The sequence below is a fragment of the Dromiciops gliroides genome, chromosome 2 (genome assembly GCF_019393635.1).
Source record: "Dromiciops gliroides isolate mDroGli1 chromosome 2, mDroGli1.pri, whole genome shotgun sequence".
NCBI classification, from domain to species: Eukaryota; Metazoa; Chordata; class Mammalia; order Microbiotheria; family Microbiotheriidae; genus Dromiciops; species Dromiciops gliroides.
Window position 1 is genome coordinate 122528534 of NC_057862.1, and position 26321 is coordinate 122554854.

General features: G+C 40.4%; 2 protein-coding genes across 3 annotated transcripts in view; one reads left to right on the plus strand and one right to left on the minus strand.

Moving 5' to 3' along the window:
- Positions 1 to 13709, plus strand: part of POLG (DNA polymerase gamma, catalytic subunit) — a 43914-nt gene extending 30205 nt beyond the window's left edge. The window contains exons 24-26 of one of the 2 annotated variants that reach the window (XM_043982970.1): positions 3171 to 3331; positions 4969 to 5070; positions 13573 to 13709. In XM_043982970.1, the coding sequence (XP_043838905.1) occupies positions 3171 to 3331; positions 4969 to 5027 (220 nt within the window). In that variant the 3' untranslated portion in view covers positions 5028 to 5070; positions 13573 to 13709. Of the gene's footprint in view, positions 1 to 3170; positions 3332 to 3595; positions 3828 to 4968; positions 5071 to 13572 lie in introns of those variants that run through there. The other variant, XM_043982969.1, reaches the window with a different exon arrangement.
- The window catches only part of FANCI (FA complementation group I), a 59845-nt gene continuing 37384 nt past the window's right edge, over positions 3861 to 26321 (minus strand). The window contains exons 24-38 of the mRNA XM_043982972.1: positions 24861 to 25040; positions 24388 to 24554; positions 22248 to 22324; positions 21534 to 21650; positions 14256 to 14307; positions 13619 to 13746; positions 13462 to 13530; positions 13198 to 13291; positions 12744 to 12928; positions 7131 to 7184; positions 6995 to 7054; positions 6319 to 6393; positions 5281 to 5376; positions 4751 to 4873; positions 3861 to 4067 (exon numbers count right to left, since the gene is read on the minus strand). Of these exons, the coding sequence (XP_043838907.1) occupies positions 4002 to 4067; positions 4751 to 4873; positions 5281 to 5376; positions 6319 to 6393; positions 6995 to 7054; positions 7131 to 7184; positions 12744 to 12928; positions 13198 to 13291; positions 13462 to 13530; positions 13619 to 13746; positions 14256 to 14307; positions 21534 to 21650; positions 22248 to 22324; positions 24388 to 24554; positions 24861 to 25040 (1543 nt within the window). The 3' untranslated portion in view covers positions 3861 to 4001. The remainder of the gene's footprint in view (positions 4068 to 4750; positions 4874 to 5280; positions 5377 to 6318; positions 6394 to 6994; positions 7055 to 7130; positions 7185 to 12743; positions 12929 to 13197; positions 13292 to 13461; positions 13531 to 13618; positions 13747 to 14255; positions 14308 to 21533; positions 21651 to 22247; positions 22325 to 24387; positions 24555 to 24860; positions 25041 to 26321) is intronic.

A 26321-nucleotide genomic window follows, 5' to 3' on the forward strand; every position in this document is an offset into this window, starting at 1 on the left:
CTATATGTGCTTAATAAATGTTTGTTGAATTGGTTAAAGCAAAACTCTTGATTGATTAAAGAGATCCTTTGCTGGGGAGGTCATTATTATCCCTGGTCAGCTGCCCCAGGACCTTTCTTTTCTCTGATCTCATCAGCTTATATGGATTTCAGTTATTTTTATGCTGATGAATCTACCTTGAGCTCCAGTCCTATGTCATCAGAAGTTTACAGGACATCTCTACCTTGATTAAGCTCAACTTTTTAAACTCTACTTGTTTAAAAGAAAATTCATTCTTTCCATCAAAACTCACCTCTTTTCCTAACTTTATTTCTGTCAAGGGTACTGCCTTACTAGCCATCTATATTTGTAACCTCCAAGTCTTGGACTTCCTGCCCTTTCCTACCCTCCCCATTATATTCATTCCTTTGCTCAGCCATGTCATTTATACCCTAATCTCTCTCCTCTATCCTTTTTTTTTTTTTTTCCCCTAACTACATGGCCACCAGCCTAGTCCAGACCCTCATCATCTCTTACCTGAATTATTGCAAGTTTCTGGTCTCCCAGCATCAAATGGCTCCCTATAAACTCTAAACTAGTATCCTATTAGTATAATAGTATGCTGTTGTTCCACTCAGCATTCTTGACTTCCCAGACCAGAGAAGCCTTTCTTGGCCACCAAATCTCTTATGTTGTTACCCTCCTTTTAGAAAGTGAGCTCCTGAGGATACTTGTGTCATTTGTATTTATGATGTCCCTAGTACCTAATAATTTTTTTTTCATTTATTCATTCAAGTTTATCTAGTACACCTCCTTCACTTTATGAAGAAAATGGTTGTGAAGTTGTGACTGAATTTAGGTCCTCTTGACTCTAAAGACAGTACTTTCCACTGTACCATATTTAATCAAAAAGTATAGGTTGATTGTATTTGGAAGTTTTAACCAGGCTCATCAGAGGAACTCACTTTCCTTTTCAATAAATATTGGCACAAAAGTTTTAATTACCTTTATATATTGGTCTTTTTTTTTTGTAAATGCTTGTGTATGTGTCCCATTAAATGTTTCTTGTTGCCTTCAGATAACATAATGAAACTTCCTCTGCCAATTCTTTTATTTGCCTATTCAAGATCTTTTGTCATCCTGTTTAGCTTCAAATTGTATCTTCCGGTTTCATTTATAGCAGTTCTTAACCTATTTTTGTGTGTTGGACTCCTCACAATAATGTTTTTAAACGCATAAAATTGAACACATAGAATTTTCCTCTACCTCTTACTTTATCTTCAAAGTCCTTTTTGAGTGCCTCTATGTCAGGCCATATTTTTCTTGGAAGCTTTGGATATAGGAGACCTGATGTCACTATCCTCTTGAGGGCGTACCTTGATCTTCCTTGTCGATAAAGAAACTTTCTATGGTCTGCATCTTCTCCTTCTGCTCATCTTGCCCATCTTTTACTTGACTTTTAATTCTTTCTTACAGTGGGACCCTGCTTCCAGGCTGCACTGTCCCAAGCTTCAGAGGGTCCCAGGTGGTACAGTTTAAGGAACGGTACATACTCTGGTCTGAAAATAACCCCAGGCCTACTTGCTTTTTAATTAGAAAATAAAATTTTTGTTTCGCTGGGTTGATAGCTCTGGTGAGCCTGTGCCCCTCTCCCACCTGGGCTGCTGCCACTCAAGGCTGCTTCCTGGTTCCCAGAAGGGGTAAAACAACCAATTTCTGCCTCAGCACCAGCAGAGACCCCTGTAATCTCCCCCTGGCCAAACACTCAGCCCTCTCACCAGACCGTGAGCTTAGTTAGAAGATGCCAGTGCTGCAGCTGATTCAGAGGCTCTGGAGATCCCTTTCTCTGGCTCAGCCTGCCTGGGACTGGATCTGTGTCAACTCGACCTTGGGCTTGGGTTCCCCTCCCGCCCCAGCATAGCAGACCCCTCCTGCCAACCTTCTAAGCCATCTTTGGCTGGAAAATAATCTCAACCCATCCTTTTGTGGGTTCTGCTGCTCCAGCTACTGTCTTGTGGCATTATTTGAAGGTATTTGGGGAAGAGCTCTGAAGAGTCACTGCCTGTCTTGGCTCCTCCCAAGAAGTCCAAACACAGAATTTAAAAAGAAACCAATTATACTGAAAATGTTTTTTCCCCACCCAAATATATGAACCTCTTGATTTATAATGAAGTCAAAATTGATGTGATTCAGTTCTACCAATAGCCTTCCACTTCGTTGGTCACTGCACAAATGATCTTTCATTGAAGGACTAACCTTAAATTGTATAGAAAAAAACTGTCGTTCTTAGCACTTCTCTCCACCCTGACCCCCGGCTTTTATGCCATTCTACTAGTCACTGCTGAGAGCTGTGGGGCATTTTGGGGTTTTTTTTGGCTATGGCAACCTATGAAACAAAGAATTTATCATGAAGTGGTCAGCCTACTGGTAATGATCTTACTTCAAGCATGGTAGAACCTTCTAGACAGAGCTTGGGCTCTTTTGGCATAGCCCTGGAGAACCCAGGGTCACCTCCCTTCCATGAGGTATCACTGAATAGGACAGCATTTAAACTCTTTCAGTTGTCTTGCTACTAAATCCTGGTTGAAGGAATCTTAGAAAAAGCCTCCGTCATTCTAATCCAAAAATGGTAGTTGAATGTGTACACGACTTATAAACAAGAACCTCAATCTGAACAAAAGAAGTTTATTTATGTACTGGTACATAATCTGGGACTTTAAAGGCTGGCCTCAGTGTTCTGATGACTGATTTAAAAAAAATATTCTCCCACGTGAGTTTTTTATATTGATATCATGATTGTGTTTCTACCAAGGTTGAAATAGAGGGATATAACAATTATTTTTTATCTTTTTTTTTTGAGATATTTTATTGGATATAACAATTATTAAACAAGGATCAATATTGCTCACTCATGTTGAAGTACTTGCTTTTTGCCCTTTTGTAAAAACAAAAGTTTGTCATATAAGGCTCCTGTAAGTGTTCAAGGGAGATGGGTTTCAGCCTAGCAATTAAGTGGAGTTTAAAGTTAGGGAAGCCCATTGCCCTTTGGATGGTTGGTATTAAGATTCTGCGGAAAACTATAAATTTAAACCTAATGGTTTGAGAACAAAATAGATGAGTGTGACTATATTTGTCAGTCTTTGACTTTGGGAGACTGTCCACTTAGCAGAATAATATTTGGTCTATTTCAGATGCATGTTTGCCTATAAATTGGGTCTTAATGACCTGCCCCAGTCTGTGGCCTTTTTCAGTGCAGTTGACATTGACCAGTGCTTAAGGAAAGAAGTGACAATGGATTGTAAAACACCTTCCAACCCAACTGGACTAGAAAGGAGATATGGAATCCCCCCAGGTGAGTACATAGTGTTCTTCCATTTATACCTGTAGAATGCAGATATTGGAATTACAGCTGAATTAAGAGACATGGGGATTTTTTTTCTCATTAAAAAAAGAAATGGTCCACTGTACCAAAGAGAACAGGGAGCCATACCCTGTTGGATAGAATGGCCCTTCTTCTGGGAATTAACATTCTCAACCACTCCCCTATCTTCCTTTAGAATACATCATTCCCAAGTCACGAGACAAGTGCCTCTAACTAATTTTAATTGTCTTTCAGGTGAAGCGCTGGATATTTATCAAATAATTAAACTCACCAAAGGCTCCTTGGAGAAAAGAAGCTAAGCCTCTAACATGCCATGATCTGAAGGCATCCCATTTGCTCCTATGGAGCATTAACACTGATGAAGGCTCCCACCTCACAGCATTCTTAGCTGACCCTTTTTTAGGACAGGGTTTGCCTTGGGACAATCATTTCTCCAAAAATAAAAGGACATTTTTACAAAGATAAATGTTTATGTGCTGCTATTCAATAAGGCATTCCGCTGACATGCTAAGAAGAGTGGACTTCATTTCAATGGGTTCAAAACTAAGGTGCTGTGGCCGCAGTGCGATGGCCAAAAAGGGAACTAAGGCTTTATGGGCCTGGAGCAGTTGGCAGCCTATATTGTAGCAATTCAGGAATTTCATTTCTTTTTCCTTTTCTTCTTGGCTGGTTCCTGACTATCTCTGCTGTGCTCAGATTCAGCAGTCTGGAAGAAAAGAGAAATGTTCAATTGATTAAATTTATTCATAAAATTTAAGCTTTGATCAAAGCCTGTGTCACTCCTACTTCTTGGAGGAAAAGGTCTTTCCCTTTAGGGTACTGACTTTAGGGAAAAAGGAATTTATAGGCATGTACCTATGTTTAATTTTTTAATGACCTGATCACAGTTGGTGATCAGAATAGGATAGATAAATTACTAAACCTCAATTTTATTTCATCTCAATATATCATCCTCTTACTTTGTATAAGCAGCCAGATAAAGAACAAACAACCTGTTTCTTTATTTTCATATATCAATAGGCCCCCTTCTTTTCTCTCTTTTTTTTTTTGTGGGGCAAAAAGAGTTAAGAGACTTGCCCAGGGTCCCCTCCCTTTTTTTACAATTAGCCTTATTTCTCTTCTTTCAGCCCATATGAATGCCTATATTACCGATCTATAAAAAGCAAGGTATGGTGGAAAGAGCACTCGACTTGCGTCAGTGACCACGGACCTCTTTCAGGCTCAATTTTGTCATCTGTCCATGATACCTGTACTATCTACCTCAAAGGTATCGCCTCAAAGGACTGTCGTGAGGAAAACATTTTGTAAACCATAAAGTGTCTCACCCTTTCAGAACTATACTTAGATCTGATTACATGAGCTTCAAAAAAGAGAAAAAAGGGAACTGACCTGATCTGCCCCTCTTTCATCCTCTTCGTCTGTTTCTTGCTCCTGAAGAGCTGTGTCCAAAATGTCCCCGTTGATTCTGAAGTCTCTGGAGGTGCTAAGCTTCATGTACTGCATTAGGTTTACCTATGACAGTAGTACATATAAAGAAGAATTTTGTCATTATTTTGTGACTTTTCTGCTGAAGCATCTTAAATCATGTTTTATTTAGAACACTATTGATCTTTCAGTTCCTTCTCATGGAGGATGGAGTGCTGGACCTGTATTCAGGAAGATCTGAATTCAAATTCAGCTTCAGACACTTAATAGATTTGTGACTGTGGGTGAGTTTATGCACCTCTATCTGCCTCAGATTACTTATCTGTAAAATGGGCATAATAACAACACTTACAGGATTGTTTTGAGTATACAATGAGATATTTGTAAAACACTTTGCAAACCTGAGAGTGCTATGTAAATGTTAGCTATTATCCTCTGCTCAATTTGTTTTAAATGTTGTTTTGTCTGAATTTAGTACACAGATTGTGAATTACCTTGGACTTCTTAGAAAGGTGGATGAGAAATTTCTCATACTGTTCAATGGCAAAGATCAGATTAGGAATTGGTTTGGTCTCCCGAAGAACTCTAGCCTATAAGGTAAAGAGAAGACAAGAATTAAAACCAAATTGTCATGACTTGAGTCCTACAGTCCACCAGAACTAAATAAACTAAAGTTCCTTTACCCAAGTGAAATTGTAAATCTTGCTGATGAATTAATTCGGGGTTCATCAAGCTATCCTAGGCCTAACATGTGCCAGAGTGAATTTTTCAAAATATTACTTCAAACTGATTTGCTCTTGAAGAATGGGTTGTAGTAGGTCCTCTTTAACATTCACAAACATCTCTGGTTACTTGGTGTGATATTAGAATTGCAGGCCTCTCCAGCACTTGTGCTATCTCTTCCAGTTCCACAGAGACATTTGCTCTGCCAGGATTCCACTTCATTTAGGCTTCATATACAGTAGCAAGTGATTGCACTTCTCCCTGACCAACCCTCCCAGTGATACTGGGCAAAGAGCACTGGATTGGTAGGAGGTCTAGGTCCAAACCAAACCTCTGATCTTAGGGCAAATTATTTCTCTGCTTCTCATCTAGATAATAAAAACATTGGGACAGAGGGCTGGAACATACAATCTTTGATGGCCATTTTATTTTATTTTATTTTATATTTATTTTTTTAGTGAGGCAGTTGGGGTTAAGTGACTTGCTCAGGGTCACACAGCTAGTAAGTGTTAAGTGTCTGAGGCCGGATTTGAACTCAGGTCCTCCTGACTCCAGGGCCGGTGCTCTATCCACTGTGCCACCTAGCCACCCCTGATGGCCATTTTATACTGAGCCACAGAACAGAGCTCACAATACCTCATTGCCCTTTCTGCACAAAAATTAACACCTAAGGTTTTTTTAACCCCAAATAAAGATGTTGCCGTTGAACAAATAGTCGTATAAATACAAGTTAGATCACTGCAAAATGCTCGAGTACTGAATGAACCAATAAATTGCATCAAGATTTAAAAGTCCTGGCATAAGCTCACCATGGCTGTGGTAACTGCAGCAGTTTTCTCCTTTTTCTTCTCTCCTGAAAAGCTTAGGCTTTCACTCTGGATGTTCTGAGGGAATTGAAAGCAAGATGCCCATTAGGTTGACCCTACAGGCCATACCCCATAAGGATTCAGAGGGGACAGAGAAAAGGCTCTCTATTCAACAGGACTATGAAAAAAAAGCCCACATGTATCTGTTAGATTCAGCTCATTAGCAGTGATACTGTCCTTGACAGGCAGCTTTGCCACCATATTTTGGTCCTCACTGTCCCTTGGCTCATATTCCCAATAGGCTTCTCATAGTTTTAAGATGACCAAGTCACCAATCCCAAGTGCATAGTCTTTTTCTGCTCCAAATACTGGATAGGAAATACTTTCTTTAGGTACAAATTATGTGAATGCTGAGAAATGTCTACTTTCTTCAAAAGCTTCTAGCCTAGATCTGTCTCTTTTGGGAGCTATTAGATAGTTCAACAGTAGACTGGAGACAGTTTTGCTGCAAACTTGGTAAATCATCTGACTTCTATCAGTACTCTCTAACTTTCCTTCTGTGGACAGGGAAGAAATCCATTTTGGATATTTGATCCATTGTAGATCTTGGCTCCATAGTCCCTGCTCTGCTCTGGTATGTAAGAATCAATTACTCGAAATGAACTTTTGTTCCTCTTACCTGCACATAAGAGATGAAGGCATAACATTGGGGTGTCAGATGGGAGCCTGAGAGTTTAACCTGCAGAGCAAAAGATACAAGAATTGCATTACAAATAAAACCTCTTCTTCCCCTCCCTCCAGAAAAGCAAACATACCAGTTTTTCCATACGGCTCGGAATTCCTCCTGAGCTACGGCAAACCTGGAGATACTGACAGAAAAGAAAATCTTTGTTTCAGCTTTCTTTATGTAAGAGTGCAAGTCATTGTGGTAGAAAGGAATGAGTGTTGGGCTTGTAGTCAAAAGGTATGGGTTTGAATGCTGGATGCTGGCAAGTCACCAAGTCAGAAAGAGTTTATTAAGCCCATCCAGCATAAGGCACTGGTGAGGGTACAAACAAGCAAGATAAAAATGCTGCCCCTGCTCCCAATTAGCTTACATTCTAACAGAGTAGAAAACGTGATAACTACATAAATGCACAATGTATTTGGTATAAATGGAAGGGTCTAACAACAGAGGGAACTAGGTTAAGCCTCCTGCAGAAAGTGAGATTGGAGCGAAGTCTTAAAGGAAGCCAGGAGTCAGAGGTCACCAGGGAGATGAGGAAGAGCACTCTAGGCACAGAAGAGCCAGTGAAAATGCCCAGAGGTGGGAGATGGAGAGAAGGGTGTGTGTGTGTGTGTGCGCACACGTGCACGCAGCATGCACATATGAATCGGTATAACTAGATGGTTGGGTCCTTGGGAAAATTGGAAAGACAGGAAGGAACCAGGTTTTTCAAGGCTTTAAATGCCCACACTGAAGGATTTCCTATTTGACCTTAGAGCTCTTAAGAAGCCACTGGAGTTCTGAGCAACTACTATGGTCACGCTTTGAATAAGCTGAAGCTTGTGTAAGATGGGCTGGCAGGATATATGGGAGTGGGGCAGGGAGACCAATTAGAAAAGTGCTGTGAGCGATAGTCCAGGCATGATGATGAGGGCTGGTGTCCAGCAGCCAGCTCAGTTATTTCCCTTCCTGAGCATCAGTTTCTTAAATCTACAAACGGCACCTATCTCCCAAGGCTGTCGTGAGGCAAGCACTTTTATATAGAGGCGAAATACCATTCTTCTTCCATTGAGTAATGTTCCTGAATGGAATCTTTCAAGTTGACAAGCATTGAGTAAGTCCCTCTGCTAAGCACTGGGGATACAAGAAACACAGAACAAAACACCCCTGCTCTCGAGGAGCTCAGTCTAATGGAGACCACGTGCCAACAACTATGTGCAAAGAAGACAGATAAGATAAACTGTAAACCGGAGATAATCAACAGGGGGAAGGCATGAGCTTTAAGGAAGACTGGGACAAAGGCTCTTTTGCAAAAGGTATGGTTTTAGCTGGGACTTGAAGAAAGCCAGGAGGTAAAAATGAGGAAGAACATTCCAGGCCTGAAGGCTAGCCACTGAAAATGCTTGGTGTGAGGAGACAGTTCCACCTTGTGTAAGGAACAGCCAAGAAGCCAGTGTGATGGGAGTGAGGTGTAAAAAGACTAGAAAGGAGGGGGCCTGGTTATGAAGGTCTCTGAATGCCAGAGGGGATTTTATATTTAATCCTGGAAATGATAGGGCGCCACTGCATTTTATTTGATGGGGGAGGAGTCTGTGGCATAGTCAGATCTGCACTTTAGGAAGAACACCCTGACAGCTGCAATGATGGAAGAGATGAGGCAGGGAGACCACCCAGCAGGCTACTGCAATAGTCTGGGCATGAAGTGATGAAGGCCTGTGCCAGGGTGGTGAAGGTATCAGAGAAGAAAAGAAATATGTCAGAGAGATTATGAAGGTAAAATCAACAGGACTTGGCAACAGACTGGATATGGAAGTTAGAGAGTGAGTCAAGGAGGATCCCTGGGTTGTTAGCCTGGGTGATTGGGAAGATGGTGGTACCTTGGACAGTAATCGGAAAGGAGGAAGTTAGACTAATGAGTTCAGTTTGGGACATAATGATTTTTTTTTTGGTGAGGCAATGAGGATTAAGTGACTTGCCCGGGGTCACACAGCTAGTGTCAAGTGTCTGAGGCCAGATTTGAATTCAGGTCCTCCTGAATCCAGCGCTGGTGGTTTATCCACTGCACTACCTAGCTGCCCCCCATAATGAATTTTAAATGTCTATGAGGGGCACCTAGCGGTGGATAGAGCACTGGTCCTGAATCAGGACCTGAGTTCAAATCTGACCTCAGACACTAGTTGTTATGACCCTGGGCAAGTAATTTAACCCCTAACTGCTTCAAAAAAAAAAAGTCTGACATCCAATTTGAGATGTCTAATGGAGTAATGGAGATAAGAATTTGGAGGTTGAGGAAGAGGTAAAGGCTAGATAAGTATACTTGGGAATCAGCATAGAGATGACTGAATCTATGGGAACTGATGAGATCACCAGTGAAAAGTTATAGAGCAGGAGCTGGCAAACTACAGAGTTTGCAAAAATAGGTGATGGCTTAACCCCTTGGTTTGTCAACCCCTGGTACAGAGAAAGGAAGAGGGCCTTGGACAAAGCTTTGAAGGAAATTCACCATTAGCCAATATGTATGACCTGAACGAAGATCCAGCCAAGAAAATGGAGAAGCAGCATAAAGAGGACGGAGGAGAACCAGGAGAGAATGTCATGAAACAAAGTTTCGGGGGCAGCTAGGTGGCGCAGTGGATAAAGTACTGGCCCTGGTTTCAGGAGGACCTGAGTTCAAATTTGGCCTCAGACACTTGACACTTATTAGCTATGTGATCCTGGGCAAGTCACTTAACCCTCATGGCCCCACAAAAACAAAGTATCAAGGAGAAGAGGGTGATTGACACAGTCAAAGAGAGAGCAAGAAAGATGAGAATTGGCAAAGCTATCTATAGTCATTTATATAAAAAAATCTCAAAATCACTTTTTTCCCTCACTATTGATCATAGAAATGCAAAATTAAAACAACTCTGAGGTATCACCACACCTATCAGAGTGGCAAATATAACAGAAAGTGGTTAAGTGATAAAAAAAAGTTCTCATTTAAGAAATGGAATCTCTAAAAGCCAGCATAGCCCAAACAGATTCTGTAAGACAGTATGAAATATTAAAATAAAAACTAAAAAAACCTGAAGAAAACAGAAGATACTCAGAGCAAAAACAAATGACCTGAAAAGGTGTCAAGGTTAAAAAATTCAAGTTGCTGATATACCTGAAAACCATGTTTACAAAACAAAAGCCTGGACACTATATTTAAAATAATCATAAATGCAAACTGCCAAGATCTACTAGAACCAGAGAGTAAAGTAAAGCTAAAGAGAATTCACTGATGATCTCTTGTAAATAACCCCCAAAGAAAAAAGTCTTAAGAATGTCAGAGTCAATATCCAGAGCTTTCCACATCAAAGAAAAATTACTGGAAGCACCCAGAAAGCAGCAGTTCAATTACAGTATCATGTCATATGAGACACTGAATCTACTACTAAAATCCAGAGGAGCTCTTGGAATACAATAGTTTAAAAAGCAAAAGAGATATTTTTACCTGGCAGAGCTGAATATAATCCTGTAGGGAAAAAAATGTACCTCAAGGGAATAGAGGACTTTTGCACATCTCTGAATATTAAAAACCAGAACTGAGTGGGAATTCTGAAATACAATTACAAGAGTCAAGAAAAATGAGCAATTGGAAGAAACCATAAGATGTATTTCTTTTTTTTAGTGAGGCAATTGGGGCTAAGTGACTTGCCCAGGGTCACACAGCTAGTAAGTGTTAAGTGTCTGAGGCCGAATTTGAACTCAGATACTCCTGAATCCAGGGCCGGTGCTCTTATCCACTGCGCCACCTAGCTGCCCCAACAAGATGATGTATTTCTAACATGGTAATATGAGGAGAAGAAATAAGTATCCCTTCAGAACCTTATTACCTTCCAAGGATAATGAATATCTTAAACAAGAAAAAGAGGTCCTGGGGGTAGAATGGCTCTGTTCCAAGAATCTAAAGAGGGGAAAAGTAAGGGAGGTTAAAAAAGAGGAAAGGAGGAAGAGAAGAGTAGAATTTGTTATTTCTCATAACTGGAGTGCATAAGAATATATAAACACAGAGGAAGGGGGCAAAGGGAAGTGGGAATCAGAGGAACCTCCCCCTTATCTGAAACAGAGAGGAGCACTGAACAAACAGTATGCAGTAGAAATATATCAAACTCAAAAAGGAAACAAGTAGGGATGGGTAAGGAGGGAATAGTTACCAGGAATATATTTAACTCAAGAGGGAAATAGAAAGGAAAGGGGAAGAGAAATTAGAGAAAGGATAGATGAAGGGAGAGATTATTCCTAAACTAACTGAAGTTGTACAAAAATATAGCTTTTGGAAGTGGCAAAGAACGTAAATTTGAGGGGATGCCCATAAAGTTGGGAACATTATACCTTGTTAACTGAACAAGTTATGGTATATGAATGTAATGGAATACTACTGTGCTTTGAGAAATGGTAGAAGGCCCCCTAAAAGAACAAAAAACCAAAGGGGACAGCTAGGTGGCACAGTGGATAAAACATCAGCCCTGGATTTAAGAGGACGTGAGTTCAAATCTGACCTCAGACACTTGACACTTACTAGCCGTGTGACCCTGGGCAAGTCACTTGACCCTCACTGCCCCACCAAAAAAACCCAAAAAGAAGAAAAAAAAAAACCAACCCAAGTAATGATGGAAGGGATAGTTTCAGAGAAACCTGGGAAGACTTATAGGGACTGATATATAGACGGAACAGAACTAGGAGAACAATTTATACAACAACAATATGGTAAAGACAAACAACTTTGAAAGAGCTGAGAAGAAATCTGATCAGCATAGTGATCAACCATGATTCTAGAGGACTAATGATGAAACATGCTACCTACTTTCTGATGAAAAGGTGAAGGACACGGAGTGCTAGATGAGATACATTTACTTTGGATATTAGAGTTGGGTTTTTTTGTTTGCAATGGGAGGAATAGTTTGGGAGTGGGGAGAGAAGGTAGATTTTTGCCGACTGAAAAAAATGCAGAGAACAAAAAATTCAGAAAGAAGCACAAACAGGCAGGACAGTTTTGAAAGTAATGAGAATTTATACTTTTTTAAAAAGCAAGTGGTATGAAATAGAAATTCACAATTATAGATATTTCCTCTTTCTGTATTCTACTGTGTTTGGAAATGTTTCTATTTCAGAGTTTAAATTTAGAAGGAAAAAAAGTCTCTGCTTGGCATTTAAAGCCCTTGAGAATCTGGCTCTAAGCCATCCTTCCAGGCTAATTACACACCATTCCCTCATACACTATGTGCTCCAGCCAAAATAGCTGACTTGCTGCTTTACCTACATGGCCACTCATCTCCCACCTCTGTGCCTTTGAATTCAGGTCTTCCTGACTCCAGGCCCAGGGCTCTATCTCTGTGTCAACAGCTGCCTCTGCAGAAATCAGGAGACTTGGGTTCTAGTCCTAGAATCATTACTTACTAGTTGCATGACCTTGGGCAAGTCACTTAACTACTCCAAGCCTCAGTTTCCTAACCTGAAAAAATGGGGCTCTATTTGCTTAATGTAACAGATTTGCTTAATCTAACAGACTGTTAGGCAATGCTGGGGAAGCCTGTCCCAACTAAGACCAAATGAATGACGACTGTAAGACCTTGGAACAAGGCAGACCTGGTTTGTTGAGGTTTTATGATATGAGTTTGGAAGAGGACTCTATTGTTCTGGGCTGGTGGCCACGGAAGAAGAGAATCGCGGCATGACTTCTCTATTCATCACTCACATATTTAACGAGAGCTGTAAGGATGGTGTAGAGTCGGCTGAGGTTCTTTAGTAGACTGTCCACACAGCTGCCTGATGGTAGTGCCGTCTGCACCAGCTCATGGAATGCTGTGAGCAGGGTCCCAAGTTGCAGGATAGCTGCCTTCTCGAGTGCCTGGTTTGGTGAGACATCCTGAGAAGCCTCCTCTGAAAGGAGAAAATATCCACAAATGGAAACCCAACACAGCTTTATTTTCTGGTTAGAAGGAAGGAGAGTTAAACGTTAGAGCTACGTACTCAAAGCCCTTCATGACAGTGTAGTGAAAATAAGCTTGTGGTTTACCAGCAATAAATATCCCACTGACATCAAGTTAAACTAATGCTACCTCATGAATTCTCCTTCTATAAAATGGTTCGATATGGCTTTTTAGTCTCAGGTCCAAACTGTACCTTCATCTGAATGAGCACGCACTTACCTGACTGAGTCTCAGGACCAAGATGTCCCTTAAGTTTGGTGATCAGCCAGTCGACTTCTTCTAAGACTTTTTCAGCCTGACTGAGAACCTGCAACTACAAAGGGAAAAGTGACTTGGTGATGTGTTGTGTGGGACTCAGCTGAGACAGGGGACTTGGGGGTATGGGAGCCAGGCCCCTGGGTTTCAACTATTGTCATTGGTTCTTGGTTACTTCCAGTATGCAATGAATGGTGATCCATCCACATGGCTCTGGTAAGTACTTACACAAACAGTGGGAGCTGCTGTCCTTAGATTCACCATTGCAAAGTGGTTTGGTTTTTCTACTTCTATATCCTGGGGAAGGAGAAAGGGTGACAGTCATCATTCTCTTTTCAGATCAGAAAAGACTCTTGGCTCCCAAGCTTCCGAAACACCACAGTACCTGGTCTAGATCTCCAAGCTGTCCATGGATATCTTGGGACAGGTCACGAAGGAGGCTAACAGGACTCTTGCACAGGACATGGAGGCTGAAGAGCAGATTCACCATGCCTTTGCAAAATGAGGCATCCTCTATGAAAGGAAAGGAAAGAGGATTCATGATTAAGGCCAGTAAGCCCATTTTGGCCTACTCCAAGAAAAGCAGGGAAACAGCTGGAGAGAGCCGATCAGATCACATTGTAATCTTTTTTTTTTTTTTGGTGGGGCAATGGAGGTTAAGTGACTTGCCCAGGGTCACACAGCTAGTAAGTGTCAAGTGTCTGAAGCTGGATTTGAACTCTGGTACTCCTAAATCCAGGGCCAGTGCTTTATCCACTGTGCTACCTAGCTGCCCCCCGATCACATTGTAATCTGCCCTGCTACACTCTAACCCAAAACAAACTTGTAACCATTTTGTATGGGTCTGTCTTCCTATCTATCCAAGCCAGATAAGAGAAGGCACTTGTCCACTATCATGATATAACAAAGTCACCAAACCAATAAAAGATCTGTATACTCCTAGTGTCAAAGAATATTTGTTTTAATAAATGCTATTTGATGACAATGGTTTATATATGGCATAAAACCAAAAAAGCACATACCTAGACTGTTTTCCTTGCACATCTTGACTGTCCAGGAAAGCATCTGAATAAGCTGTATCAAAGTAGAAGGACCAGTCACTTAGATGTTAGTTACAAACAAAAATAGGTTGGTTCCAAAAATTGTCAAAAATAAACGACCACTGGGCATTTATTTCCAAATCTAAGCAAATGATTTACCAACAACTTGGGCATAAATCCATTCTAATTCTGCTCCAGTATCCCCATCAAAATTAATCCTAAGACTGTAATCAAGGACTTCTTTCAGAATGATTTTGTACTTGACTTAGATTCAAGAACTGCCATCCTTTCAGGGATTAAAATTGACTAATCTTCTTGCCATCTCCTAATAGGAGTTATTAAATTAAAATATGTAATGAATGATAGTACCAGGTTCTGTGGGGAATAGTTTCCCTTTGTATCCTAGTTGCATTGATTTTGTTCATAGCAAATATTTTCCATTTCATGTAATCAAAATTATCTGGGGGAGAAGAGGGAAGGATATGAAACAACAAAAATCTATTAAGCACAAAAAAGTAATTACCAAATTCATCACAGTATTTCCGAAACTCTTCTGCATGTCTGTCTGCCTCTAAATTTATCTGTGTATTTTTAAATATTGCACTGATTTCTCCCCCCAGCATTATCACTATCCTCCCCATCATCATTCCACAGCTCCTCCTCCAAAGTGCTCCCTTCTAATAAATAATATTAGTCAAAAAAAATCCACAAACTGACCATGTCTGAAAATTTGTCTCCTTCTGTACCTCTAGTCTATCACCTTTGTTAATAGATGGGAAACATGATCCAACATTAGTCTTCTTGAATCATGGTTGGTCATTATGATGATCAGAGTTCTTAAGTCTATGAGAGTTTTTTTCCTTTAAATGTTATGGTCATTGTATAAATTTTTCTTCTTGCATCATTTCAAAGAAGTGTTCTAGATTTCTCTGAACTCATCCTTTTTTTTGTCATTTCTTCTGACATAATATTCCATTATACTTATATCTCATGCTTTTTTTTCAGCCAGTCCCAAGTTGCTTGGCACCCCTTTAGTTTCTAGTTCTTTTGCCACAAACACAATGTTGCTATATTTTTGTATGTATGGGTCCTCTTTTGGGGATACAGTAGTGGCATGACTGGGTCAAAAATTTAGAGTTTAGTGTCTTTTTGGGGCATAGCCCCAAACTTTTCTAGGAGAATGGTTACAACAATCTGTGTATATTAGGGTACTTGTTCTTCCACATTCTCTCCAACAACTATCATTTTTCTTTTTTGTCATCTTTGTCAATTTGATGGGTGTGAGGTAGAACCTCACCATTTTAATTTGCACTTCTCTTAATATTAGTGATTTGGAATATTTTAAAATATGTTTTTTGATAGCTTATGCTTCTTTTTAGAAATGCTGGGCCATGTCCTCTGAAAATCTATCTACTGGGGAATGGTTCTTGTTCTTATATAGTTGTATCAATTCTCCATGTCTTATATATTAGACCAGAGAAATTTCCTGCAAAGATTTTTTTCCCTAGTTAACTCCCTTATAATTCTAACTATATTAAATTTGTGCAAAAACTTTTCAATTCTTTTTTGTAATCAAGATGACCTGAGTGATGTAAGAACAGAAGAGAACTTTGTTCAGTGACCTTCTGATTGTTAATCTCAAGTGGTCCATAAAACAGAGAAATGAATACTTGCCAAGAAAAAGTGTTTGCCACTATCATGGAGGATATCCATCAAGAGTCCAAAAGAAGGGATTCCTTATAGCTTTTAAGGTGCTACAGATGCGCCACTTTATGGATGACATTATGCTGATTGCATAAAACTCCTAAGCAATAAAATGGTCCTAAATGAGTTTTGTAATCATGCAAAAAGCAAAAAACCCAAAATTTGGCCTAGCTAGTCACATAGGAAAAAATAAGTGGATAAAGAACAAAAGACTATGATGTACACAGTTGGTGGGACAGCACGTAAAGCTGGGCTACTAGTACTTATATTTTGAACAAATATTGTAGATGAATGAATGAACTGGGCAATGAAATGGGTCCAGATATGAAAAAGGGACAAACGAAAGCTAGACTGCCTTTGGGAAACTCTACAAACTTTTAATGATCCCAAGCTTATCCCTGAAACAAAGGTTCACCTTTTTATCCCCAATAGTCTTCTGGTGATAGGTATCAGTCTTCAAAAAATTAAAACTGCAGATCAATCAATGAAACATTCTACTAGCAAAGAATAGTGCAGAAGTGATATAAGAGATAGCAGTGAAATGTATGGCTGAAGAAGACAACAGACAGGTCATTCAGTGAATGGAACAATTACGGACAGCCCAAATGCTCTACTGGTATTCATATGATGCTAAGAGATCTGTGGGAAGGCACTCAGCTTATTGGGTGAATCTCCTCTTGAAGACTTGTGGAAGAATATGGACAAAAGTTGCCTAGGATAAGAAGGTATAGAAGGGTTAAAATGTGCCATGAAGACTGTGCTAGGCATCAAGTTGGTGCTTAATGACCAATGAACAGGATGTCGGTGTCCAACAGTCACTAATGTTCTTTCACTCTAGCAGTCTAGCTGTAGTGCATGCTAGTATGATTTTAGTGAAGCGTTTGATAGAGTGTATTATTTTATTTTGGTGGAAAAGTTAGAAAGGGGGCTAAATGACAGTACAATTAAATGGATCTCATCTGGTTGAATGGTTGGACTCAGTAGTTATTAACGGTTCAATGCCCACATGGCAGCAGGCCTCTAATGAAGTATTTGAGGGATCTGTGTTTTGGTATCTTTCCCTTAGCTTTCTCTTATTTGCAAATTTGATAAACATGCCATCTATGCTTTTATGCAAGTAATTGATAAAAGTGTAAAATAGCATAGAGCAAAGGAGAGATCTCTAGCACACTACAAGAGATCTTTCCAAGCTGACATGGAGTCATTAAGGATGACTGCATCTGGGCATTTAGGTAATTCTAAATCTTCTTACTGTATTATCATTTAGCCCACACATCTCCATTTTTTCCACAAGAATAGTCATGTAATTCTGCTGACTGAGTCCACTATAAATTTGTTTTATCTAATTCTCTATTTCACTCTCCACAGCTGTTGCTCCAAACTTCTCTCAAGTTTCCCTCATCACCCCTCCTCTTCTCTCACCTCTCACAGCTGAAGTCCTTACCTTATACCCTAATGAGAAAGTAGAGGCCATCTACCATGAGAACTCTCTTCCCCTTCTTTAATCTCACAACTACTGGACATCACGATCCCCTCTCCTCCAGTCTCTCTTCCTTCACTCTAACCTGAGGAAGAAATGGTCCAGCTCCACTCCAAGGTCAATACCTCTGTATGCATCCTTGATCTCATCCCTTCCTATCTTCTCTAGTTAATTTCCCTCACAGCTGTTGCCTCTGTCCCTTATATTCAATCCCTCCCAAGGGCCTGGTTCCTTCTTTGCTGCCTACAAATACGCTCAAATGACTCCCATTCTTGAAGAACCCTCTCTGGATCCTCCTGCCTCTTCAAGCTGTTATCCTTTTTTTTTTTTTTTTAGTGAGGCAATTGGGGTTAAGTGACTTGCCCAGGGTCACACAGCTAGTAAGTGTTAAGTGTCTGAGGCCGGATTTGAACTCAGGTACTCCTGACTCCAGGGCCGGTGCTCTATTCACTGCGCCACCTAGCTGCCCCAAGCTGTTATCCTTTATCTCCATTCCCTTTCTCAGTCAAGCTTAGAATAAACCAGCCATGACAGGAGTTGGTTCTTAACTTTTAGGTGTGCCAGAGACCCCTTTGGTGGTGTGAGGAACCTATGGACACATTCTCAGAATAAGCTTTTAAATTTTGTGCATTCAAAATGAAATGTCTAGGATTAGAAATGAAACCAATTACATTGAAATAGTTATCAAAATGTTAATTTTTTAAAAGGTCACAGATCCCAGGTTAAGAACCTTTGTTTTATATTCACTGCCTTGACTTTCTCTCCTCTCAGTCTCTTCTCAGCCCTTTGCTGTCTGGCTTCCAACATCTGCTTTCTGTTACTGCTCTCTCCAAAGTTAAAAATCATCTCTTAACTGTCAAATCTGATGGCGTTTGCTCACTCCTCATCCTTCCTGAACTCTCTGACACTGTCAACCACTTTTCTCCTGAATATTGTTTCCTTTGGATTTTCATGAGACTTCTCTCTTTGGGATCTCCTTCTACCTGTTTTTTAAACATTCCTCAGTCTCTGCCAGATCATCACACATATCATGGTCTCTCTCTAAGTGTACCCCAAGGCTCTGTCCTGGGTCCTCTTTTCTTCTCTTTCTGCATCTCTCCTACTCTCTTGGGGATCTTATCAGCCTATATGGGTTTACTTATCATTTCTATGCTAATGACTTTCAGATCTAGATATCAAGCCCTAACCTCTTCCACTCAGCCCTAGTCATGCATCAACAACTGCCTACTATACATTTCACAAAATGGAAGTCACGTAGGCATTTGAAACTCAACATGTCCTCTGACAAGGGCAGAGTAGAGTGAAGCCTTCACCTCTCTACTCCTGGACATTGTGGCCCTCTTCATGGATTAGCTTTTTTGGCTGCCATTTCATGCTGCTGACTCACAGTGAGCTTGTAGCCACAAGAGCTTTTTCATAGCAAGGGCTAACCATGCCTTTCCTATCTTATATTTGATTTTTATTTTTTTTAAAAACCCAAATAGAAGCCTTTGAATTTATCCTTACTGAAATTTGTCTTCCTAGAGTCAGCCCAATACTCTAGCCTGTCAAGATCCTTTTGGATCCTGACTCTCAGCCAGTGTACTGGTCATCCCTCTCAGCTTTGTGGGGAGGGGGCAAGAATAAGCATTTCTTATGCACCTCTGTGCCAGGCACCCTGTAAAGTGCTTTACAAATGTCTTATTTAGGGGGCAGCTAGGTGGTACAGTGGATAAAGCACCAGGCCTGGATTCAGGAGGACCTGAGTTCAGATCTGGCTTTAGACACTTGACACTTATTAGCTGTGTGACCCTGGGCAACTCACTTAACCCTTATTGCCTTGCAAAACCAAACCAAAACAAAACAAATGTCTTATTTAGTTTGACAAGCATAGTATCTATGCCTTTATCCAAGTCACTGATAAAAATGTTGAAAAGCACAAGGCTAGGGGGCAGCTAGGTGGTACAGTGGATAAAGCACTGGCCCTGGATTCAGGAAGACCTGAGTTCAAATCTGGCTTCAGACACTTGACACTTACTAGCTGTGTGACCCTGGGCAAGTCACTTAACCCTCACTGCCCTGCAAAGAGGGGGAGGGGGGGGGCGGGGAGCACAAGGCTAAATAGAGACTGTTTAGATACTCCACTGAAGGTACTAGGCAAATACATTCTCTTCAGTGCTTCTGGGGGCAGCTAGGTGGTGCAGTGGATAAAGCACTGGTCCTGGATTCAGGAAGACCTGAGTTCAAATCCAGCCTCACACTTACACTTACTAGCTGTGTGACCCTGGGCAAGTCACTTAACCCCCATTGCCCTGGGGGGAAAAAAAAAATCAGTGCTTCTTTGGTTCACTGTGGCCCTGGATTGGGGGCCCATCACTCTATTTTAAGCCAGGATTCAGAACCCTAAATCCCATTCTCAAATTTTTTTGGGCAACGAGGGTTAAGTGACTTGCCCAAGGTCACACAGCTAGTAACTGTCAAGTGTCTGAGGCCGGATTTGAACTCAGGTTCTCCTGAATCCAGGGCCTGTGCTTTATCCACTGCGCCACCTAGCTGCCCCCCGCCCCAATTCTCAAATTTTTTTGGTTCCAAATGTATAATGGTCCTTCCTTTCCTCCTCTATGACACTTCCATCTTCCAACTTCCTGACAGATCAGAGTTCCTTTTTGCTCCTTCAGATCTTTTCTCATGGATAGCTGCTCCTTGAGTACCTTCACCTTCTCTTTTAGGAAGGAGACCAGCCTTCACTTTCAGCATAGAGAGCAGTCATTTGGCCATGGCAGAAATATGGACATCACACACTTCATCCAAGTCACTGCAAAACTCACCCTGCTTTCCACACTGAGAGCTTCAGGTTCCCACACTTCTTATGGGTTTTTAATAGCTTATCTTCTTAGCATTTCATTAACACCTTTGAACCCTTTAAAAATTATCTTTTTATTTCACTTTGCTCTTTTACCAGCTTTTCACAACTTGACAACCACACCCAACTTTCTTGCCCATCTCTCACATTTATTCCAGTCTTCTTGTTTACACGCCTTTATCTTACCAGTCACCTTCTTTAGGAGTACCTTTTCTTTCTTTCTTTTTTTTTTTGGCTAAGGTGGAAGATCCTCTAGATCAAAGTTTCTTTTTTCTTTTTTTTTCAGGGCAATGAGGGTTAAATGACTTGTCCAGGGTCACACAGCTAGTAAGTGTCAAGTGTCCAAGGCTGGATTTGAACTCAGGTCCTCCTGAATCCAGGGCAAGTGCTTTATCCACTGTGCTACCTAGGAGTACCTTTTCCTCAGATCCCTCTCCTCCATACTTTCCTTCATCTACAGTTGTTGGTCTTCAATAATTCTCTAACCTTCTTCCAAAGAGCAAAGTCCTCTAAATTACCCCATAATTCCTCTTACTTCATATTCAAGTCCTTTTCCTCCTTTAGTTCCTTCTCCTTCATGACCATTTCTTTCAGAAGCCAGAAATCACTATAGTCTTTCTGCAATGGCCAGGCTGGCCTGAAGTGCCTCCAACTCTGTTATCTCTAAGTGAAGGGCCCTGGCAGCCCCTGAAGGTCATAGCATCCTTGGGTCTGTGTAAGAACCTTGCCCTGCCCCTCACCTTCCTGGTGCTCTCTGCTATAGCACACAGACAGAACCGTCTTTACCAGCAGCCTTGCTTCTCCTCTCTGGCTCCAGGCACCCCCTCTTGATCATTCTTCTCCAGGATGCTCCTCTCTTTACCTTCAGCTTACTTGGTGTCAGAGAGTCCTGCAGAACTCTCTGGTCATTTTCTTATGAGTCAGTAATATTATTCACACTGGCTCTAGGAGGAGGGGGCATAGTAAAGAGCACAGATGACTCCAGAGTGTCAGAAACCACAGTTTGTAGAATAAGACACAGATCAAAGTGAGAATGTTTTCACATATGCAGCTTGTCAGGAAGACTGGTTGAAACAGTATACAGCTTATGTTAATGGGAGTTAACTTAAGGCATAAGCAAATATATGTAGATAATTTACAATATGCTACCACAGGACATCCAATTATTTTCATGATATGAAACTATCTTTTCTGAGGAAAGCTAACTTAAGAATTCAAAGCTTAGTACCAATACCTGAGGTGAGGAGGGATCCAGTAGCTTGGACAAACTGGAAAGAATGGTCACTAACAGGAGAGCCTCCTTGCCATTGAAGTCATCATCCTGGCTGCTGAGCAAGTTCACTAGAGATCTCTGTGTGAAGAAAGTTCACAGAATTGTTAATAGATATGTCTACCTGGGAGAGAGAGAGATCAGGATTAGACCTTTGATTTCACTGTTCCTGGATAAAGAAACAACACCCTTTACCAATGCAGACAGGCCCTGAGGCTGAGAGGTTAAATGATTTGCCCAGGTTCACACAGTCAATATGTGTCAAAGGTAGAACTTGAACCCAGGGCTTTCTAGTCCCAAGGCCAATTCTATCCGCTCTGCCACACTCTCTCTCCTACTTGGTACAAGGGAGAAATAACGTACTCAGAGATTTCCATAGCAGGGCAAGAAATGATGAAAAGAAAATGAAGTCTTGATAATTTCAACATCCCAGAAATATAAAGGTTATCCAGTGCAAACAATAAAGTGTATTAGAACTTTTTAGTCTAGGACTAAGAAATGGCCACAGCTTGGGTGAAGAACACCTTATCAGTTGCTTCTGCTATATACTCCCATCTCTCCTCCCAAGAATCATTTTCAGTGCTCAGGCCAAACCAATTCACCAACATTGCTGCAGCGACTGATCATGTCTTACTTGGGTTTTGTCAAATTGATGATGACTTACCCAAAGCCACTCACCTGAAACTGCCTGATCTGGAAAGTTGCTCTCTGGGTGATCGCAACATCTTCCTCTCCTTCATCTCCGCTGGTGACATCTAGGAAAGGAAGCTAAATGTTTTGATATGGATTCACATTTTTTTTTGCTATTAGACAGAATAAGTATATTTTTGAAATCAAGCAGTGTTATAAGATTAATTTCCATCCCACTCCCCCAACCCCATATCACTTCCATATTTCAAACTACATTGTAAAGCAATAATTATCAAAACAACTGGCTAACAGTTAAAAAACAGAAATGTAGATCAGTGAAACAGACTGGAAAAGAAGGAACCAAAAAAAGTATTAGCTCAATAACCCTGTTTAAAAAAAAATGAAAAAATAAATTACTCAGGTCAGAATCCTGTTTGGAGGGAACTGCTGGGAAAACCAGAAAGCAGTCTGGCAGAAATTTTGTTATATCTTTCACCAATAAACATAAAATCGATATACTGCTTTAAATACGAATAGTTTTAGCATTAAACACAAAGAAAACAAGAGCAGGTACCTTTTACAGCTATGGTTAGGGGATGAATACTTAACTAACAAGGTGATTACAAAAGTGATATTAAAAAATCATGACACAAAAATTCAAAAGCTTTTGCATGAACAAAATTAATGCAATGAAGATAAAAAGGAAAATGGCTGACTAGGAGAAAATCTTTGTATCAAATATATCTGATAAGGGTCTGATATGTAATATGCTTTAATAGTGAATGTTATCCCCTAAGAGATAAGAGGCCAGAGAGATAAAACAGTTCTCAAAAGAAGAATTGTAAACTATTTACAACCAAATAAAAGAAAGATCCAAACAATTAATAAAAGAAATAAAAATTAAAATAGCTTTGAGGTTCCATTTCATTCCCAGCAAATTGCCAAAGATGACAAAAGATGGGAAAAATGAATGTTGGAGAGATTGTGGAAGGATAAACACACATATATTGTTGGTCAAGCTGTAAATTGGTCTTTAGTACTGTAAAACAATTTAGAATTACACAAATAAAGTGACTACTGTTCAGACCCAGAAATGTCACTGCTAGACATATACCCCAAGGAAGTCAGTGAAAGAAAGGCTGGTGTGTGTGTGTGTGTGTGTGTGTGTGTGTGTGTGTGTGTGTGTGTGTGTGTAAAAAGGTATTTATAGCAACAGTTTTTGTATAAAAACTAAGCTATGGGACATGGACTATAATGCACCTGTGTTGCCCCCAAAGAAGAGATAGGCAGCTGGGTGGCACAGTGAATAGAGTGCCAACCCTGTAGTTAGGAAGATTCATCTTCCTGAGTTCAAATCTGGCCTCAGGCACTAACTAGCTGTGTGACCCTGGGCAAGTCACTTAACCCTGTTTGCCTCAGTTTCTTCATCTGTAAAACGAACTGGAGAAGGAAATGGCAAGCCACTCCAGTATCTTTGCCAAGAAAATCTCAAATGAGGTCAAGAAGAGTTGGATGTGACTGAAAAAACAACTGAATAACAACAAAAAGAGGTAGGAGGAAGCACCTTCCTACCTTCTTTGCAGGGGTAGGGGGCATTATGGATACAGAACACTGGATATGTCAGGCTTTTTCACTATGTTGGGTAGTTTTGCTGAACTGTTTTCCTCTTTTTCCTTCTGTGTTATGAGATGTCTTTCTAAGAATGGGAGGGATATATGGGAATATAGAAAACCAAACGCTATCAGTAATAACTTTAAAAGGATTATCTCATACATCTTACAGGCTTTTAAAATACCATACTAAATTTTTCTGTAGGGGACAGCTAGGTGGCACAGTGGATAAAGCACCAACCCTGGATTCAGGAGGACCTGAGTTCAAATCCGACCTCAGACACTTGACACTTACTAGTTGTGTGACCCTGGGCAAGTCACTTAACCCTCCTTGGCACCCCCCCCCAAAAAAAAACAACCCCAAACAAACAATACCATACTAAATTTTCCTGTAACAATTCCTAATTATATGTAGCTTAGTAAATGCAACTGAACGACCACTAGATGTCGCTCCATAACAAATCAGAACTACCTTCGGCAATTCAAGCAGTTCTAAGTTTTCTAAAGTTGCAAAGCAAAAGGCTGGCAGTAAAGAGAAGATGGGTTCAAGCCTGTTTCTCCACATTTCAAGGACCTACCGAGAGCCCTAAGGAACTGATGGATCTTGGAAGGAAAGAACTGCTGCACTGTGTGGAAGATCCTCTGCAAGCCCTCTAAGCACAGGAGGGAGATGGTCTTGCCTTTCTCCTTCTTTCCGGCCTCCTCGACAGCAGTGGGAATTGAAGTATACCTCCACAGCAGGACCCTGCAGAGAAAACCACATGTACGTGTGCTAGCTAATTCAGACAATGGCGGCACGGTGTGCTCTTTGTTCACGTTCTCTTCTCCCTTCTCCAACTCCTCTGGTCTAACCCCAGTCCAAAAAAAGTATAAACCCCTTGAGAGTAGGAATTGGTGTTTTCTGCTCTTCGTGTCCCTGGCACTCAACCCAGGATCCTACTCAGAGCAGGGACTTATAATATGCTTGTTGAACTGAATCAGAATCTTTCCCCTCTCAGATCCTCTTACACAGAAGATGGAAAGCAAGGGCTTAGAAGGATCAGTGACTCACCGAGTGATTTCACAGAGGTTCTGGAAAATCCTGTCCAGATTCTGACCGTCAGGACCATCCACTTGTCCTGTCTCCTCCAGCTGCTGCACCTTCTGCAGGGCAACATTCACAGCATATCGCATGAACTCATTGCTGGACCGCAGGACAGATAAACTTTCTTCGTGGCTTTGGGAACTATCTCTAAGGTGAGAAAAAAAAAAAAAGGATCTTGACATTTAAAAAAATTTCCTAGCGCTAGGATCATCTAGATTCCTAACTTAAAAAATCATTGGGGAAAAAAGAAAAAGAAAAAGAATTGGGCTGATGATTGGGGAATTCCAAACAATGTATGAATTACAAATGTAATGAATATTATTGCTTAAGGAACAGATATTTCTTGAATATGAGTTATTCCAAGAAATAGGGAAACACTTCTGTGAAGTGATGCAGTAAAGAAGAACTAGAATGTACACAAGGACAGCTGAACAAGTGACAGTTTTTAATGTCAACAAAATGCAGACTGAACATAGTCGACACTAGAACTAATTTATTAAAATTAAGCACACACTATTTTAACAAAAGGCAACCTATTTATTTAAAGGTATAAAGGTATTAATTAGGAAAAGAGAAAACTATTTTAGTGTAAGGTTACATATACTATTAATTACAATCATTCTTTCATGATGTTTTGCTTAACTATTTTGGGGTACTTTACTTTGTTGTGGGTCAGCTTTGAGTTTGTTGAAGTTTGTATGCCACATCAAAACACAATTTATCAATGAAAGAAAAAAGAAAAAAAATTGGACTGCAGATATGGATACTGTTGAGTTTGGCCTTTGAGGTCAACTCTCCATCTTGTAGCTCCAGATCTATGATTTCTCAGGTCACCTCCACGTGCTTGTACTTACACCCTTACCTTCTTTATACTCCCCACTTTGCCCTTTTAATTAATTTGCTCTTTAAAATTTGTCTTGATCTGCTTTCTAGTTCTTTTTTTTTTTTTTTTTTGTGGGGCAATGGGGGTTAAGTGACTTGCCCAGGGTCACACAGCTAGTAAGTGTCAAGTGTCTGAGGCCGGATTTGAACTCAGGTACTCCTGAATCCAGGGCCGGTGCTTTATCCACTGCTCCACCTAGCTGCCCCCTGCTTTCTAGTTCTTTTATCAGCCATGCAGGCTTTTGTCATACTTTCCTTTTCCCTTCTTCTGTTATACGTTTTATCACTTGAATTGTTTTTTCTTTTTTTTCTTTTTCAATATTTAGAATTTTATTTTCCCAAATTACATGTAAAACACAAATTTTGACATCAATTTTTTTAAAACTTTGTGTTCCAAATTTTCTTCCTCCCTCCCTTCCCCCAACAGGAACTCAAGCAATTCAATATAAGGTATACATGAGCAGTCATGCAAAACAGTTTCACATTAGTCAGATTGTGAAAGAAAAAAGACAAAAACAAAATGTCAGATAAAGGAACTAACAAAAA